Source organism: Genypterus blacodes, unplaced genomic scaffold (assembly GCF_046128005.1).
Source record: "Genypterus blacodes isolate CSIRO-AG114 ecotype Tasmania unplaced genomic scaffold, CSIRO-AGI_Gbla_v1 ptg000061l_1, whole genome shotgun sequence".
In the NCBI taxonomy this organism is placed as follows: Eukaryota; Metazoa; Chordata; class Actinopteri; order Ophidiiformes; family Ophidiidae; genus Genypterus; species Genypterus blacodes.
Window position 1 is genome coordinate 493491 of NW_027466873.1, and position 19340 is coordinate 512830.

Below are 19340 nucleotides of genomic sequence, written 5' to 3' on the forward strand. Positions count from 1 at the left end.
GAAGTTTTAGCGCCAGAAAAGAGAGAGAGAGAGAGAGAGAGAGAGAGAGAGAGAGAGAGAGAGAGAGAGAGAGAGAGAGAGAGAGAGAGAGAGAGAGAGAGAGAGAGAGAGAGAGAGAGAGAGAGAGAGAGAGAGAGAGAGAGAGAGAGAGAGAGAGAGAGAGAGAGAGAGAGAGAGAGAGAGAGAGAGACTGTCTGTCGGATATCAAACTTGTCTCATGTGAATAATGAGTGTATTGCTCTAAGGACAGAAGAAATGGATCGGAGGTAAAGTGTATTTTTGTATTTTTGGGTGGTTAAGCCCGGTCTGAAAGGTTTATGTGGTGGTTTAATCCGGTTTTACGGGTTTATGAGGTGGTTTAACCCGGTCTAAAGGGTTTAATGTGGTCGTTTAGCCCGATCTAAAGGGTTGATGTGGTGGTTTAGCCCGGTCTAAAGTGTGTGTACCGGGTTTAGTTTAACCCGGGTTGTCCAATATTCTGTTGTAGGATGATCATTGTTTGAAGTGTTTGATGTTAGTTGCTATATAAACTGGTCATTAACCAGTTTATAGTTAGTGGTTTGTGGTTGAAATAACGGTTTATACAAACTAGAGAACGCATTGCGCCTGCGCTGACATGTCAAAATCCCCCTGACACTTCAGAGATCAGTCATAAGAGATCACCCGTCTATCTGCCTGCCTGTCTCTCTTTTATCTGCCTGCTTGTGTCTCCATCTCTCTCTCAGTTTACCTGTCTGTCCGTCTCTCTCTGTTTACCTCTCTGTGTGTCTCTTCAGATCACCCATCTATCTGCCTGTCTCACTCTCAATTTACCTGTCTACCTGTCTGTCCGTGTGTGTAACTGTCTCTTCAAATCACCCGTCTATCTGCCTGCCTGTCTCTCTCTCTGTCTGTGGGTCTGAGGTAAGTGTAGCTCGTCTTTGCTTCTGGTTTAACACTTTGATTCATTAAATTTTAATTTTGTTTATTTATTTATTTTATGATGCTATCTTTACATATAATTATAAAGTTTGCTGTGATCATAGAAGTGCTGGTTTAATTCAGTAGCCTTAGTGATTCAGTGACATAATGTGATTATTGATCATCAGCTTTCTGGAGAAACTTGGTTTGTGAAGGATCAGTGATTTTATTTTCTGCCTGTGTGTAGAATGTTACACGAGGACCTGATTGAAGCCCTCTGCGGTCTGGAGCCTCAGGTGTCAACAGAGGGTGTGGTTCGAGAAAAGGGGCGTGGCCTGGAGGATGTTAATGATGATGATGATGAAGAAGAAGAAGAAGAAGAAGAAGAAGAGGCGGATTCCAGTCTGGGTGTCGGGCAATTCGTGCTCTGTCATTGGTCAGATGGACTCTACTACCTGGGCAAGATCCAGAGGGTACGCGCGCACGCACACACACACACACACACACACACACACACACACACACACACACACACACACACACACACTCAGAGTATGGTTATAGCCTGGCATCAGTACGCTTGCTCTCTTTCTCTGTACTCGTATTATTGTTTGTATTGTTGCATATGTTAAAAATAGATAGATAGATAGATAGATGGATAGTATTGTGTATTGCCTCTTCTTCTCTCTTCTTCTCAGTCTGCTGCTGTAAAGACAGAGAATTGAAACATGAAACTGAAACATCAGAGACAAACTAGGTTCATCTTCATCTTTAGGCTGTTGAAGGATGTTGAGTGGCTCAGTTAAGGCTCTGTTTTCTGATTGGCTCACTTAAAGTTCTGTGTTCTGATTGGTGGACAGGTCAGCCCTCCCAGGCAGAGCTGCTTTGTGACGTTCGAGGACAACTCCAAATTCTGGGTCCTATGGAAGGACATCCAGCACGGTGAGAGACAAACAAGCACGTGTTTATGTATGTCACAAACATAACTTTAAAAGAAGAAAGAGTTTAATGGTCTTACTCACATGCTCCAGCTGGAGTGCCGGGGGAGGAGCCCCGCTGTTCAGTGTGCCGGGGGGCGGAGTCACACCTTGATAGCCAGGCCATCCAAAACAACCAAATCCTTATCTGTGGGAAGTGTGGCATAGGTGAGTGAGACAGGTGGTGAGACGGCTGATTAAATGACTTTAACTGTGTCTCAAATGTGCAGTAACAGTTATTTTGAAGATGGCTAGGTTTCCTTAAGACAAACGTCTCCCTGTCTGTCTCTTGCTCTGTTCTACAGGTTTCCACCAGCATTGTCATGTTCCTCCTGTAGAGGGCAGCAGTGCTCCCTGTCCCTGGTTCTGCAGACGGTGCATTTTCGCCCTGGCTGTCAGGGTACGCACACACACAGACACACAAAACCAGCACCAATGCACTCTGAGCCTTTCTCTCCATGTCTCCCGGGTTACCAACAAGTTACGTTTTTCAAGACAAATTGGAATTCAAGTCAGGACACGTAACTTATGCTTAAGGGCAATTCTGGTCCAGAGCTGAATGTGTTGGTGCTCAGTATATATTCAGATATTTAGACCTGAGGCAGGGCCAGGAGGAAGGTCTGGGATATTTAGATAGACGGACCTAGTGATCTGTATGTAGGACTTGTAAGATCTGCCCATTAGAAAATATTATAGAGTAAAAGTTTAGTTTGTGATGTTGAGAGTAAAAGCGTAATTTATGCATTCCGTCAACATTAAGACTTTTTTTCTATATATTCTAATATTTTGACTTAATTCTTGGAAGATTAAAGTGCGTGTGTGTGTGTGTGTGTGTGTGTGTGGTCTCTACAGAAAGGTGGCGCTCTAAAGAAAGGTCCCATAGCCAAAGCTCTGTCAGCCATGAAGCAGGTGTTCCCCTACGAGCTGGACTCTCTGGACTGGGACTCACAGCATCGGACCAATCAGCAGCAGTGTTATTGCTACTGTGGAGGCCCTGGAGAGTAAGGCAAACCAATCAGAGACAGGGTTCACTGTCTGCTTCTACCAAGTGTCACATTGTGTCACTAAGCTGCTTGTTTGTTTCTAGGTGGTATCTGAAGATGCTGCAGTGTTTCCGGTGTCAGCAGTGGTTCCATGAAGCCTGCACTCAGTGCCTTCACGAGACCATGTTGTTTGGCGACAGGTATCACTGCGTACACAAACAAGCTTGTTCAATCTCTGTGTGTTTTACTTTGACTATAGTTACGTGTTGTATTGACCGCAAGTCAGGTTAAAGAATGTTTTGTTGTTCTGTAAAACCTTTGACCTCAGTCACCTGATCCTGCTAGTGTAACACAACAGTGCGCCATCACAAGTCAGTCTTCCACGTCCAACTTTCTTTGTTGGAAGGTTTGTTGTCTCGACCTCATATGGCACCGGACCTCTGACCTCTTGAATATTTGATGAGCTGAGTCTGTGAGCACACGCAGGCATGTAGTGAACAGCCCAGCAGAGGGCAGCAGGCTGTGCTGTGATGAGGCCTTTGGTTTATGCTCCTCCTGCAGGTTCTACCTCTTCCTGTGTTCGGTGTGTAACAGAGGATCGGAGTATCTTCGGCGTTTAGCTCTGCGCTGGGTGGATCTGGTTCATTTGGTCCTCTACAATCTCTCCATCAGCAGCAAGAAAAAATACTTTGAGCTGGATGAGATCCAGACTTTCACCTCTGCAAACTGGGACCACTTACAGCTGGGAAAGGTACAGAACTAGACTAGACCACAAGATACTCTAACATACAGCTTTCTATACATGATTATTTACCATAGTGACAAGTTCAAGGTGTTTGTTTGTTTGTCTGTTTAGCTGTCTAACACTCCTCCGGCAGAGAGAGGGCGCCACCTCTTGGAGGCTCTGAACAAGTACAAGAGCAAGTAAGACACACACACACAAACACACACACACACAAAGATGAACACAACAAGCAAGAGTGCTTCCAGTGTACAGTGTCATGATTCCAGTGGTTCCACATACTGTACAAACAAGCAGATGTGACATCACTGATAATGTATGGGTGCATGTATGTAAATAGGTGTTCTGTAAATAAGTTCATATTTCTGTGTTCAGGTTTCTGTGTGGGAAAGAGATCAAAAAGAGGAAGTGCATCTTTCGGCTGCGAACCCGTGTCCCCCCCAACCCCCCCTCTAAACTCTTTCCAGAGCGTTCTCAGAGTGATGGTGGGCGAGGTCATAAAAAGGGCGGAGCGAAGAACAGGTGTTTGTCGTGTTTTTGTTTGTTATTGATGTTTCACACACATTTCACACCTCACATCTGACCTTTTAACACTGTGTGTGCGTGTGCGTGTGCGTGTGCGTGGTTCCAGTGCTTCAGCAGAGAAAAGGAAGATCAAATCCAAGTGGCTCCTAGAACATGCCATTCCCAAGGTGAGTGACTATGTTGAGTTTCTGGTTGTGGTTTGTTTCTCTGTGATGAGTTGTCAAATCAAAACTCAGCTAATGTCTCAATGACATTAACATTTCTGTGTGTGTGTTGTGAAGAATGAGCTGTCCTCTCGTCGGACGTCCAATCATCACATGGCCAATATCTTTGATTTTACCCTGGACGAGTTACAGAGCCTGAAGAGGTGAGACACACAGATGGGCTGAGAGAGACAGAGACACATAGACAGACGGAGAAAGACAGAGAGACACACATGCAGGCAGAGAGAGAAAGACATGCAGAGTAACACACAGGCGGGAAGAAACCAAAGGGAAAGACTGAGAATGTTTAACTGAAGCGGATAAAAACGATGAGTCATTGTTTCAGTTAGACTGATCGTTCTTCTCCTCCCTCTTTTCCCTACGTAGTTCCAGTCGATCAGTCAGTATTGATCAGGACTCCACGGATGCATCCACCTCAGGTTCTGCAACAACAAGCTCCTCCTACCACTTCAGGTAACTCTGACTGGTCCAAGTCGTCCAGCTGCATTGAATCTGGTTTACCGGGAGTCCAGGACACTATGGAATAAAAAGGAATTTATGATAATGCATGAAAACAAACAGGAAAACTGTCTGCACTCTAAAGGTCAGAGGTCACTGCGGCTCCCTAATGAGTGTGGAATCACTGAGTCGGCATATTAGGATGCGGCCTTTGTGATCCCCTCTGACCCCTCAACTTTGACCGGTGTGTTCTGTTCTTTCAGGAGGAGAGTGGGAAGTAGGAAGAGGAAGTTGCCTAGCTACAGCCAGTGGGCCAATCGCAGTGAGGCAGGGGAGGAACTTGGCGAAGAGCTTGGAGTCAAGGAACCGGCCAAGATCTTGCAGAAACAAGAAGTTACAAGCCATGCCTCCTTGACAACGGATCCCGCCCACTTACTGTCTGACTCCTCCCATCTCCATTCCTCCATTTCTTCTTACTTTGGCGTGGCAGGCAGATTGACCAATGGGGAGCGGTATCAGGTGTTGGCTCGACGTGTCACTCCACAGGGAACAGTCCAATACCTGCTGGAGTGGGAGGGGCCAACACCTTATTAGGAAGAGAGCTTGGGCTCCTTTTTAGGAAATGTGGATGTTGATTGGAGGAAAAGACTGAGTTTACCAGACCAAACCGCCAATTAGCCAAATGCCATCTGTTCAGCGTCACAGATGAAATGGCATATTCCAGTGGTTCCCAAAGTGGGGGGCGGGATCGGAAGAGGAGCGATATGAATAAGTACCACCTCAGGTAAATGAATGAGGCGATACTTCTTCGTCTCGCTGCAGGAGAATGAGCGTCCAGATAACATTATTGCTCCATGTATTTGTATCCTTTGTTATCAGGTTTGTCTGTCTGTTTTTACTGCAACTCTTCGGCCTGGTTGTTTTTTGTTGGGGGGGGGGGGGGCGCAAAAATATTCTGATCTATAGAAAGGGGGCCCTGCAGAAAAAGTTTGGGAACCACTGGTTTCTTCAATTTAATAATTAGACAAAAACTCAATCTAAGGATCACATTAACTAAATATTTGTGGCTGAGACAAGGTAAATCGTGTTTGAGGGTATTTACTAAAAGGTTTGAAGCTTTTTATCATGTAAGATCAGCGGCAATACTGCATGAAATGTTTGCTGACTCTCCATTAGTTCCATGGTGTTACACAGTTCAACATGCCCCTGCTTCACATAAATGCATTTGTTCATAAATGTATTATATATTGATTATGAGCTGAAAGCCCTCAACTCCCAGATTGAAATTTTTTTTAATTCAGCAAATCTAAGGTTTTGTTGAACAGTATGTAACTGACATCAGCTCAGCCTGTGTAGAGACACTTGTGAGCTCCGCTGTCACACTGATGTGTGCTTGTGCCTTAAAAGCAAGCAGCAGCCCATCCTTATAGCGACATGTAAGTCTAATGGAGTGAATGAGTTTGCTGGTCTGCATCATATGGCCTGAGCTCTCACAAACACCGACTGTATAGTTATGAAAGTCTCTTGGTTCTACAGCGCCTCCTGCTGTCAGACATTGCAACAGAGACAACTCATTGTCAACATCATGTGCAAATTTATTAGGTGAGATTCACTCACTTGAAGTGAACTAACAACTAACTGTAAAGAAATAAGAGCAGTTTGTCACCTTCAGGGTATTCCTTTAGCAAGTCATGACATCACAGGAAAAAAATTCCAGAATCAATGACATTTCATTTTTTTTTATTTATGCTAGATTTGAATCTCTCCAATTATCTGTGACCTCATGTGTGAGGACCCACAGTAGAACCCTGATAGAAACTCATCACAACCTAAATCTATGCAAATCTGTTCCGTGAGCTGAGAACCAATCACAGTGATTCAATTAGCAACCATTTGAACATTCTATTCAAATGTAAGAAAAAAAATTCTAAAATGAGCATCGTTCTGTGATGTCAGAGTAAACTCGCAGCTAGCTTGAAGCTAGCAAAGGAATGCCAACTGTGCTAGCAGACATGCTAAGGGTCTCTGAGACGTTAAACTGTCACTCTGTCACTTTAAGCTTGCAGCACTTCATAACCCAGCTCTGATTGGCTGTCTGAACGTTTGTTTGGATCATGTGGTAGGCCCCGCCTCCTGTTTGTATGTTTGTGAAGTGGACCAATCAACTGACAGCTTTCATTTCAATAAAATAAGTTCTGATCTTTGACTTCTGATCTGTGTGTGTATTCATTTATCCCTCTTCCTCCACTTGTCCACCTGCAGGTCTTGGAGGCAGCATCCTGAGTAAAGTTGCCCAAATGTTCCTCTCCCTCCATATTTTCCAGGCATATTGTGTGTGTGTGTGTTTCGTGCATGTATCTGTATCTGTATATGTTCAAAGAAAACAACAGGGTGAGGAACTGAATTGTATAAGGGATTGTTCTTCTTCTTGTGTCTTTAACGCTTCCTCAGGCAGACATACAAGAGGCTGATGCTGAATCAGGAACAGAGGTGCTCCTGACCCTGTCGCTGAGCCCTGACACCCTGTAGAGAAAACTCATGTCGGCTACTTGTATCTTCAACCTCATGACTTTGGTCACTACCAGGATCTTGTGATCTGATAACGAACACCCAGAACGTAGCCATACTGTTGTAAATTCAGTCTGTCTAAACCTAAAAATATCTCCACCTTTTGCGATTGCAGGCTGGAAAAGTCCTCAAGGAGCCTCCTGGGACTGAAAGAGGAACAGAGCAGGAAGCCAAAGTGGTGCCAATGTGTCTCCAGGAGGCACATCACACCTCTCAGTCTGAAAAGAGACTCTCAAGCGCTCAGCATCTGGGTGACGACCTGACACTGAGAAGTAAGGATGGCGGGCAGGAAGTCAAATAACAGCCATGAGATGAAAGCTGCTGTTATCACCATGGAAACACAGCTTCACACACCCACAACGCATTTTTTCTGCTGTGTTTTCACAGATGCTCCACAGAGAGGAGTCTGCCCAGAGAGCATGCTCAGTAGCTCCCCAAAGGACACACCCACAGCTAGAAACATGGTAACCACTCACACACACACACACACACACACACACACACACACACACACACACTTTCCACTTCAAATCCAGTCTGCTGTTTCCATGGTAACAGCAGCTCAGCTGATCCCAAATATGAGGTGTACAACTGCTAGCAGGCTCCACCCACAGGCCAGAAGAGGAAGAGAAGAAGTTACATACACGAGGAAAACACATTAGAAACATCTAACATCCTCAGCTGTGAAGCTTGCTAGTGTCCATGTGATGTAAACCAAGAAGGTGTGAAGGGATGGAAGGGTGTGCAGGCAGAAGTGTAGGTGGTTAAACCCTGGGACACATTTAGTTCCCTACCAGGACACGAAAGCTTCACAGTCCAATCCGGAAACCCCAGCGTGTCAATGAGGGTGCGTGTTGTTGCTCTATCACATGGATTTAGGGGCTGTAGAGCCCAGCTGGGGAGCTGGTCCACGTTAGCCTGCCTTTGCTCAGTCTTCCTTCAGTCCCTTCCAAAAGAGACAAGTGAGCAAGGAAATATTCTTCAGTACGTGCTAGGTAACTAGCCTGCTACCTAGCCAACAGCATCATGGTGATTTACTTCGAGGTTTTGTATCTCCAGGCGGTTGTTTTGTTGATTCCCACGAGTTGCCTGAGGACTGTTCTTTATATTAGCAACAACAATACACACCCAAAAAGTATAAGCACTTAAGCTGTAAGAAAGAAGGCTGCAGCACAGGTGCCTCCTTCAGATGATGAATTCAATCAGTGATCAGCTCAATCAGTGATCAGTTCAATCTGTGCCAAATCACATTTTTTATTAAGTCATTATTCAATATTTGCAGTGTGATGCTTTATGTTTGTGTATGTTGAGCGTACGACACGCTCACAACAGAATGAATAAATGCTCCTGTAATCACACTGTGATGTCCCCTTGTGTGCATGTCAAATAGACCACGCCCACAGGAATCTAGCAACCAATCAGTGTTTGTGAAGCAGTCCTGATTTAATGTGATGTTTGATAAATGACAAAGTGACATCATCAAATGAAAGAGACGGGAAGAAGGAGGAGGAGGAGAGAAGGAAGTAGGGCAACCTCACTGCAGGGGAGGGGCCACTGCTGACGGAGAGAGAGAGGGAGAGGGAGAGAGAGACAGATAGACGGACAGACATACAGACAGAGGAACAGACAGACAGGCTGCTGTGCACCATCGGCAGCAGGACCCTCACAGCTCGCAGATTAATTGAGACAGAATCTTCTCCATCCTTTGTTTCTCCTCCTCTTCCTCTTCAGCAGCCCTCCCCCCCTCCAGAATGGTTGGTGAGTATCTGCACTGCTGCTCCTGCATGCATTAACTGCCTTTGTCATCTGTGTGTGTATGTGTGTGTGTGTATGTGTGTGTGTGTGCGTGTGTGTGTGTGCGTGTGTGACCAGTTTAACAATGAATTGAATTTTTCTGCTCTGTGTGTTTCGTCTTTACCTCATTTGCACAATCATGCATGCTGCATTTCTCTGCTTTTGTGTGTGCGTGTGTGTGCTTGTGTGTGTGTATGTGTGTGTGCGTGTGATAGCATGGCTTCTGTTAGCTTTGTATGTTAGCATGTGGCTAAGCCTAACACGCACTGTCAGCCTACATGTTGAACCAAACAAGGTGAAGATGCAAAACATGCTAAGAGACCCAGAGAGAGAGCGATAGGAAGTAAGACAGAGAGAGTGAGACACACAGACAGACAGCTGATCGGGCAGATGGAGAATCGGGCACTCCTTCACAATGATTTGCCTTCTTCCTGAGGTTTGAGCCAAATTCCAGAGGGAAGTTAGCCAACTGTACCTTCATCGGTCTCATGTAGCTGCGTATATCATATGTTCGCCACTGCACACGTGCAGTGAAGTGTGTGAACAGAAGGCACTCTCTAATGTTAACGACCTCAAAACATAGAAGCAACACCAACCATGGACCAGTTTTGAGAGAGAGAGATGCTTCTCCAGCTAAGGAAACGACAGCTCACAGTGGCTCATGATGAGAGAGGGCCTTTAGTGTTGAGAGCCGATTGGACAAACATCCGGATTATGTTTAACTCCTAATTCAGCCCATCCTTTATTTTCCATCATCTGGTGCTGTTTCCGTTATGTCCCTCTGTAATCCCTGTACTCATCTATGATTTGATCTATTCTTAGAAACATGGATATCTCTGCTTTTCTCTCTGCCTGCACCTCGTTACAAGGAGTTTGTTGAATCATTGACAGAAGAGTTGCGTTTGGTCAGCATAGAAATGGAACGTGCAGAGAAGAGGTCCAAGCACTGAACCCTGAGGTCCCCCTGTGGACAAGCAGTGTGATTTAGACATGTCATATAGAAGTTTGGACCCATCCTCCTCAGTTAGAGGGGAGAAGGTCCTGAGAGGTCTGTTACCTTGGGGATTGGGGGTGGGGGGGTCTGCCCTCTGGTCCATCTAGTGTTTACCTGCTTCACATCCCTCAACACATTGTGCTAGAATGAGTTCAGGTCATTAGAATAGAAGAAGATTGTATATGTTGTATTTTCACACAATAAAATTTAAGTCATTCATTCTCCACAGCCGCTGGGCCTCTTTGGGTCACATGTGCCACTAACGACTAACTGCATTTAACCCATCGCACACCAGAGACCACTAGGGTCAGCACGCATCCAAACATTGCTTCGCTTGCTGTGAAGTGAAGCAACAGTGCTAACCACTGTGCTACCGTGCTGCCATAGAAGTGTCTCTAGTCCCTGACACGTACTGGAGTCCTCTTGTTGGACTCTACACTCTTTTATATTCCCCCCATGTCCCCTCAGGAGTCTGGAGCTGTTCAAAGCAGCATGGGTGAATCTACCGACCTACATTTTCTGGTCCAGGAACACCCAAACCATAGGGATGATATTCAGTCCTGTCAGGATTCTTTAATTTCTTTCACAATGGCACCTTAATATCCTTTGTGATTCTGTAATTTTGCAGCTACGTCTCCATCTTCCCCTCAAAAACTGTACAGGTGATGAGGGGAGTTTGTTATAGCTGCATTTTAATTAAGATTCAGTGGTTGAGCTGTAAAGATTCTGCTGTTTCCTGTTGATGTATACAAAACCGAAAACCACAGAAAAATTCAAGAGGAAAGGAAAAGTGCACAGCTACAGACATGCTTACGTCACGTTGTTTTTGATCTGTGTTTCTGTGTTTGTGTGTGTGTTCAGGTGTGTGATGCTGCAGCTCCATTGTGGTAGCCACGACTCGTTGCTAAGTGCTGGGTGTGTGTCATCGCTGGAGCCAACCATGGACCAATCAGTGATCATCAAACCAGTTCACTCATCCCTGCTGGGACAAGACTACTGCTTCGAAGTAATACACACACACACACACACACACACATGCACCCGTGTGCATTTCATCTCTTCACTGCTTTAAAGATTAACCATCATTAAACCTTCTTCACAAACGTTCCAATATTTAATATAAATGTGTACATTGTCTGAGCTTCTCCTTTAGCAAAGCCCCTGAGTTTCCTTGATGATGACCTCCAGTTTGCTGTCCCCTAGGTGACGACCTCTACAGGGACCAAGTGTTTCTCATGTCGTTCAGCAGCAGAGAGGGACAAATGGATGGAGAACCTGAGGAGAGCCGTCCATCCCAACAAGGACAACAGCAGGAGGCTGGAGAACGTCCTGACTGTGTGGGTGATTGAGGCCAAAGATTTGCCTGCCAAAAAGAGGTAAGAACACTTCAGTGTGGCTTCTTCATAGGGTTCTAATCCAGGAAGGAGGTTCAAGTTATCACTGGGGAGGTTCTGGAGATTCATTTGTCATATTTTAATACATTTTCAGGTATTTCTGTGAGTTATGTTTGGACGACAGTCTGTACGCCAGGACGTCCTGTAAGCTGAAAACCGACAACATATTTTGGGGTGAACGCTTCGACTTCAGCAGCCTTCCGTCCATCAGCGCTGTGACTCTTCATCTTTACAAAGACACCGATAGGAAGAGAAAGAAGGACAAGAGCAGTTACGTGGGACTGGTCAACATCCCTGTTGCTACAGTGACTGGACGACAGCTGGTGGAGAAGTGGTACTCAGTGAGCACGCCCAATACACTCCGAGGTGAGAGGAGTGTGTGTGGGTATTCTTTAAGCAGTTCACACAGTCACATTGTGGGGACTCGCCTCTTAAATCAGAACCATTGGCCCTTTGTTTGGGGTTCAGCCTTTATGCCTTCATGTTCTCAAAACATGTGATGTCATTTGCCTCTAGGCAGTGAAACAGCAAAACAATTGTAATGTTAACTCAATTAATGTTTTACAGAATTCAGCACGAAGTTCAAATATTCAAAGAGAGGAGTAAAGAATTCTCCAAATATCATGGATGCCATCAGCCAGACCTACAGATGATCTGTCAGTGGCTGTATTTATGCCGATGAACACATTTCTCTTCTTTACCATATTAACTTGGTGCTGTTCATTGTTTTCAGGAAAATCTTCTCCAACTGTGCGTATTAAAGCGCGTTATCAGAGCATCATCATCCTGCCCATGGAGCAGTACAAGGAGTTTGCAGAGTACATAAGTTCAAACTACCTCCTGCTGTGTAACACTCTGGAAGCCTCCATCAGCCTGAGAGCCAAAGAGGAGCTGGCTGCGGCACTCATCCACATTCTGCACAGCACCGGCAAGGCCAAGGTAACATTCCTGCAACCGTTGCAAAACCATACATACCACAAGGTCATGTCCCAAAACCTCCAAAAAAACATCAAAACCACCATTCCTGGTCTTCCTAGGGAGTTTTGGGTGGGGTTGGGTATTTTCCTGATGTTGTGGGCCTGTAAAGCCCTTTGAGACATTGTATGTGATATTGGGCTATAGAAATAAAATTGACTTGACTTGATTCCAGGAAACCATTAAAACCACACGGTAATGACTCTACAACCTTCAGAAAACCATTAAACACAACCACAAACTTCTATTTGCCTGCAGGACTTCCTGACAGACTTGATGATGTCAGAGGTGGACCGTTGCCGTGACAATGACCAGCTGATCTTCAGGGAAAACACGCTGGCAACAAAGAGCATTGAGGAATACCTGAAGCTGATTGGACAGAAGTATCTGCAGGATGCCCTTGGTACAGAATTCAATACACACAGTACACAATACAATATGGGGGAGGGGTGGCTCCTCTAGGGATCCCAAATTGTTGTTGCACAAGACACTGGTGTGCAGATTGTGTGTCCTTCATGTACAGTACAGACAGTATATACACGTGTCTGTGTGTGTTATGTTTTCAGGTGAGTTCATCAAAGCTCTGTACGAGTCAGATGAAAACTGTGAGGTGGACCCATCTCGATGTGCGACCTCTGACCTCGCAGAGCATCAGGCAAACCTGAGGATGTGCTGTGAACTCGCTTTCTGCAAGATCCTTGACTCCTTCAGGTCACACACGCTACTGCGCACGCACAATGACATGCTCACACGCACATGCTTACACTAACATACACACTGAAAACAAATATTGATATGGTGTATTTACGCCCCCTGCAGGGTGTTTCCCAGGGAGCTGAAGGAGGTTTTTGTGTCATGGCGGCAGGAGTGTGGTAACCGGGGACGACTGGATATCAGTGAGCGTCTGATCAGCGCGTCGCTCTTCCTGCGCTTCCTGTGTCCGGCTGTGATGTCACCGTCACTTTTTGACCTGACGCAGGAATACCCAGACGAACGCACAGCACGAACTCTGACCCTCATAGCAAAGGTCATCCAGACCCTTGCCAACTTCAGCAAGTATGAATTTACACCTGTTCACAATGCTCAACTCTGGTTGGCTCACCATCCTGTCAATCACAAGAATGTCTAGAGAATAAGTGACTGTAGGTCAGCATGCTAAAATGCTACAGTTTGAGCATGTGTGTGTGTTGTCCTGCAGGTTTGGCACTAAGGAGGAGTACATGCTCTTCATGAATGACTTTGTGGAGCGGCAGTGGAGCAGCATGCAACGCTTCCTGCAGGAGATCTCAAACCCGGAGGGCCTGAACCACACCGCCGGCTTTGATGGCTACATTGACCTGGGCCGAGAGCTGTCCAGCCTCCACACCCTGCTGACCGAGCTGGACCAGGTAAACCTAAGCCCTGTCTGCAGGCTCTTTCTGCAGGTTCTCCTGTGGTCACTTGGTCCTGTGGTTCTCCTGTGGCAAACCCTCACTTCACTTCATGACTTATCATTTATGGCTTTAATTTGTTGCCATGTATTTTGCTAACATTGATGTATTTAATCTCAGGTTTGTGTGCTATCAGATCAATAAAGTGTCTCCATCCCTCTGTCTGTCTGCAGTCCTGTCTGTCTAAACTGGGTCCTCTACCTCGTATCCTGAGGGAGGTCTCCGCAGCCCTCGTTAATCCAGGCGGTGTCAGTAATTTGGTGGGAGTGGCCGTTTCAACCCCGGAGCCTCAGCGAGTGGTGTCCCCTCCCCCTATGTCTCCGCCACCTCTGTCTCCACCTGTTTCTCCTCCACTGGCAACCTGCAATCCTTCAATGGGCATGCAGGGCGGCGTGGGATTAGACAGCGGGTTAGCATTACGCTTAGGCAACACTATTCAAAACATACAGGTAGTACAATCATAGCAGATAGGGCAGGGCCTGGTTTGTACAGGTTCACTACATCCTGTGAAGGTTCTCAGTCTTCCAGGTCCTGGTGTCCAAGGAAAGTTGATTGTCAGGCAAGTGGACTTGCGAGTAAGGACTTGAAGTCATTTATCCCAAAGGGCTTCTTCAGTTCTGACTGACTGGTGGGGATTCCCAGGATTTAACCTCTGTGGGGTCGTTCTCACGGTCACAGAAAGGAGAACCCCAACGCCTGTCACCATCATCCACACCTGCGTAATATCAACAACCCTGACTATGACTCCACAGAGGTTAAATCCTGGAAATCTGCACCAGCAAGTCAGAACTGAAGACGCCCTTTGGATGAGAGGATAAACGTCTTCAAGTCCTTACTTCCAAGTCCAGTTGCCTGAGAATCATACATCCCAATGGATACATCCCATAATATTAAAGTGTGAGACTGTAATTGAATCGTTCTTAGAGCTCAGCCAATGTCATTCACAGGCAGGTTGTAACTGTGTGTGTGTGTGTGTGTGTGTGTGTTAGTTTGGTAGACTTTACCAGACTTCCCTCTCCAACTCCAGAGAACAAAGATTTATTCTTTGTCACCAAAGGATCCAGCCTGCAGCCTGCAACAGGTGACCTTTGACCTCTAGTCTCTATAACACTTTAATATTTGACCCCCTCAACCTGTGACTCTCAACCCTCTCTGTCCTCCTGTAGGCCTGCAGGGCTCTCCAGCTCCAAGCTCCTCCTACTCAGAGCCCAACGACAATGAGGCGGGGTTTGACCTGGCCAATGGTGGCCGAAGGGAGGAGTCAGAGCTGAACAATGAGAGCCGCAGTCTGTCTCTCGTCGACCTGCATGACTCCTCACCTAGTGATGGCCTCGACGACGGCCAATGGCAGCGCAGGACCGGGCTCCTCCCCCTCTCATTCCAGAACCCGGTCTACCACATGACTGCAACGTCACCACGGCAACCCCAGCAGCAGGCTGACGCCACACCCTCTGATGGCTCAATTGGTTCTCAGGGAAACGGTGATGATAGGACCACCATGGCAACCAAACCAGCCTTCCTCACCCAGATGTCTGTGGGGCTCGGGCCTGGCGAACGAGGCGACCGCATGTCAGCGTTGTCCAGCAGCAGCAGTGGTGAAGAATATTCCAGAAGAGCGCTGACGATAACGGAAACCCAGCCAGGTACAACACCAGTTATGTTAGAGACTCGATCAACAGTCGTTATTTTATTTATCACATATGGAAACTTAAGTGACCAATGACTCTCAGTGACTAAATTCATTTTTACAATGAATTGATAAGAAAGTAATTTGTTAGTTAGTAGTTGAAGACTAACACAGTGATTGAATGAATGGTGATGATGAGTGACTAAGATTTGTAATTGTTTAGCACAGAAATGACTTTGATCATTTACTACACAAAATGTGACATCATTTATGATGGCAAACTGGAAAACGACCAAGAGAAGTTCAGATATGATGAGGATGATGTTCAAATGTAGGTAATTAACACAATGATTCAAACAAAATGCCAGTTAGCCAATAGAATGTCTGATGCATCTCCATTCTTCTCTTGTTATCTGCTGGAAATTAGAGCTATGATTTATTTATGTAATTAGGAAGGAAAGAATAAACACTAGCAGGTCTGTGTGTCTGATGTTGTTGTTTTTCCTGTCTGGTCAGGAAGCTCCGCCCCTCCTCGTCCAAACTCGTCGGCTCCTCAGCGTCGTATTGACCAACCTCCCCCTCCTACCACTGCTCCTCCTGGGCCTCCCCGGGGCCGGACGCCCCCCCACATGCTCAGCAGTGGCATCGGTGGCTCTGCCTACCCTCCTCGCCCCGCCTCTGGTAGCATGATGTCATCGAGTCCCGATTGGCCCAGCAGTGGCCAATCTCGTCTCAGACAGACATCTTCATCATCCAAGGGCGACAGTCCTGAGAAACGAGCTGTTACCAAGGTAACCACTCAGCACAGTGATGTCAGTTGAACCCATGGTGATGTCACAACTTTAAATGGTGTGTGTGTGTGTGTGTGTGTGTGTGTGTGTGTGTGTGTGTGTTTAGGCTCCCTCTCCCTGTGCGTTAGATCGTACAGCAGCTTGGCTGCTCAACATGAACTCCACGTCCTCCTATGGGGACACAGAGGATGATCGCCATGACGACGCCCTGATTGATAAGGTCAGAAAGCACAACTGTGAGTAAAATCTGCAATAATAAATACCGGGCTGCATTACATGAAAAAACTCACTGACTGTGTTTGTGTGTGCAGTATCAGCAGGAAATTGCGATTCTGCAGGATAAGTTGCGAGTTGCGGCACTGCGGCAGGAGGAGTGTGAAGCTAGGCTGCTGGTCCAGGATCAGCAGAACCAACGCATGCTGCAGGAGTACCAGGTGTGAGCAATAGAACATATCACATCTATGTCCATATACTGTGTGTGTGTGTGTGTGTGTGTGTGTATATTTGTTACTGTACGCAGGAGGGTATAGAGGCAATGCTGGAATGATGCTGCACAAGGGCTCTGTCGCTGTTCGATGAGGAGGACCAATAATCTTTCAGCCACTCCAAAAGCTCTGAATGGTCACGATGGTGCGGTGACCTGGTGCAATGTACACCCCTGTGAAACCTCGTCCAAGCTGTCTATAGGCTGGCAGTTAGAACCCAACGCCAATGATGAAAATTGTTGCTCAGTGGTGGGACTGTAGGAACCAACTCACTCTCCTTGGCACATACTGTATATGGTTACAGTGTATGACGGTGTATTCACAGCTACAACAAAAACAATGGCTATCATCCGTTCCAATGTTTCTGTTTGTTTGTTTTTGAAAACCCAGACAAACATACATCATCATTGTGTGTGTGTGTGTGTGTGTGTGTGTGTGTGTGTGTGTGTCTGTGTGTGTGTGTGCTGGCTGCAGGCCCGGTTGGAGGACACAGAGAGTCGTCTGAGGAGACTGCAGGATGATAAAGACCTTCAGATGAACAGCATCATCAGCAGGTCTCTGTTACCTCTTTTACACCAAAGCAGTGCTGGTTCTTGTTCTGGTGCTCAGATTGGCTGAACCAATGTGATAGTAACGTTGTAATCATTCATACTCCCTGTTCACATTGACACGTTTACTCACAGCATGTCAATTACCTTTGACCTGTGACCTTCTGCAGGTTGATGGCCGTTGAGGAGGAATTGAAGAAAGATCACTCTGACATGCAGGCTGTGGTCGACTCCAAACAGAAGATCATCGAGGCACAGGTCTGTCTGTATTTCTGTCTGTCTCTCTCTGAGTGTGATTCAGAGTCCAGACACACGTACAGAAGTCTCCTCTGTATTCAGACGTCAGAGTTATATTGGAAGCTCCCTTTGAGTGGTTCTCTCCAACAGGGGGCAGTATTAAGTCTTGTGTAACTGGTGTCTGAACATCATGATGATCGCTGCATTGTTTAGGTCTTTTAATTTCACCAAACATTTAATAATCAATGAATGGCCTAGTGTGTCCTGATGTGTCTGCTCACATGCAGAACATCACTCAGATCTGAAAACCACAAACTTTCCCTGTGGACCATTTGACATGTGCAACCACCTTAAGTCCCAAACTGAATCAGGCCCAATGTGTTTGTCTGAGGGGAGGAGCTAAACACAACCTATATTACCACCATGATAACAAGCTGTGTCCACCTGTCTGTCTCTGCTTACCTGTCTGTGTCTCAGGAAAAAAGGATCTCCAGTCTGGATGCTGCTAACAGTCGCCTGATGGCAGCGCTCACTCAACTGAAGGAACGTTACGCAGTGACATCACAGCGTAATGGCCTGTCGCCTAGCAACACCTCATCTCTGCAGATCACAGAAAATGGAGAGTTTCGCAATTCTGGAAACTGTTGAACAGCGGGGCATGTGATTGGATGAGGGTGGAAGCTGCATAGCTGTGATTGGCTCTGACTGCATGAGGAACCTGACTGTGTGACAGGCAAGGGGCAGGTTTGACTGACAGGTCACGTCTCTGAGCCTTTGTGGTTCCTTTTTTTGCATGTTTCACTCACAGCATCAAAGTGTGACATCATATCCTGCTATTATGTGGCACTTCCTGTTAAAAGCTGGAGTCCAGAAACTTCCACAAATCAGAGTGGGCCGTCTGTGTGGTTCCGGTTCTGGTCTGAACAGAATCTGTTTGGTTCTTGTGGGTCGCTATGGGCTTCCATAGACCCTCAATTGTCCTTGTAGGCCTTTGCGGGGGCCTCTGTGGGCCTTTGGGGGGCCTCTGTAGAGTTGTAAGTTTATTTTGATTGTTTTGTGTGTTTGTTGTTCAGAGATTCTACTGATTTTTATTGTAAAGATCAGATTTTATTCTAACAATAAAAACTGTAGGCTGTGATTTCGTCATGAACAAAAAACATAGTACACATTCATCTATTGGACTTTACTGTACTCTGCTGGACCCTGTAGGACTATAATGGACTTGGATTGACCCTGTAGGACTTTGATGGAACCTGTAGGACTATGATAGATTCTTATGGACCCTGAAAGGACTCTGATGGACTCTAATAGACCCTGTTGGACCATGGGGAACCTTGCTGGACTCTGATGCACCATGTAGGACTATGATGGACCCTGTTGGACTGTGATTCACTCTGATGCACCCTGTAGGACTCTGATGGACTCTGATCGACCCTGTTGAACTAAGATGGACTCTGATGGCGCCCGTTGGACTATCATAGACTCTGATGGATCCTGTAGGACTCTGCTGGACCCTATATATCTATGGGACTCTTCATGCTCGTCTGTAATTTAATGAGCTTGTATTTACAAAGAGCTCTATTTAATGAATTATTAATTAAGTATTACACTATAAATCATGTTGCCATGGTGATTACAGAAGAGGAAACACCTTGGTGATATCAGAGTATCATTTTGATTTTAAAATCACAAACATCAAACTGCAGAG

General features: G+C 46.1%; 2 protein-coding genes across 3 annotated transcripts; both read left to right on the forward strand.

Annotated features, from left to right (window-relative positions):
• Positions 1-5: 5 nt before the first annotated feature.
• On the forward strand, positions 6-6995 carry phf19 (PHD finger protein 19). Of its 2 annotated transcripts, none has more exons than XM_076154329.1 (14): positions 6-266; positions 1148-1373; positions 1761-1842; positions 1932-2045; positions 2183-2277; positions 2730-2878; positions 2965-3060; positions 3422-3611; positions 3717-3784; positions 3978-4124; positions 4234-4294; positions 4409-4494; positions 4718-4804; positions 5053-6995. In XM_076154329.1, the coding sequence occupies exons 1-14, from the start codon at positions 256-258 to the stop codon at positions 5381-5383; spliced, it is 1743 nt and encodes a 580-aa protein (XP_076010444.1). In that variant the 5' UTR covers positions 6-255; the 3' UTR covers positions 5384-6995. The 2 variants fall into 2 exon arrangements, with proteins under 2 accessions (XP_076010444.1, XP_076010445.1); XM_076154330.1 differs by lacking the exon at positions 6-266 and adding an exon at positions 663-903.
• A 332-nt stretch (positions 6996-7327) lies between these two features.
• dab2ipa (DAB2 interacting protein a) lies at positions 7328-18280 on the forward strand. Its single transcript, XM_076154000.1, has 21 exons — positions 7328-7363; positions 7473-7629; positions 7745-7821; positions 9089-9111; positions 11007-11151; positions 11349-11521; positions 11634-11905; positions 12273-12478; positions 12773-12917; positions 13081-13225; positions 13334-13570; positions 13713-13902; positions 14118-14353; positions 14934-15025; positions 15111-15587; positions 16088-16362; positions 16469-16582; positions 16674-16796; positions 17322-17401; positions 17566-17653; positions 18110-18280. The coding sequence occupies exons 1-21, from the start codon at positions 7328-7330 to the stop codon at positions 18278-18280; spliced, it is 3462 nt and encodes a 1153-aa protein (XP_076010115.1).
• The last annotated feature ends 1060 nt before the right edge of the window (positions 18281-19340 follow it).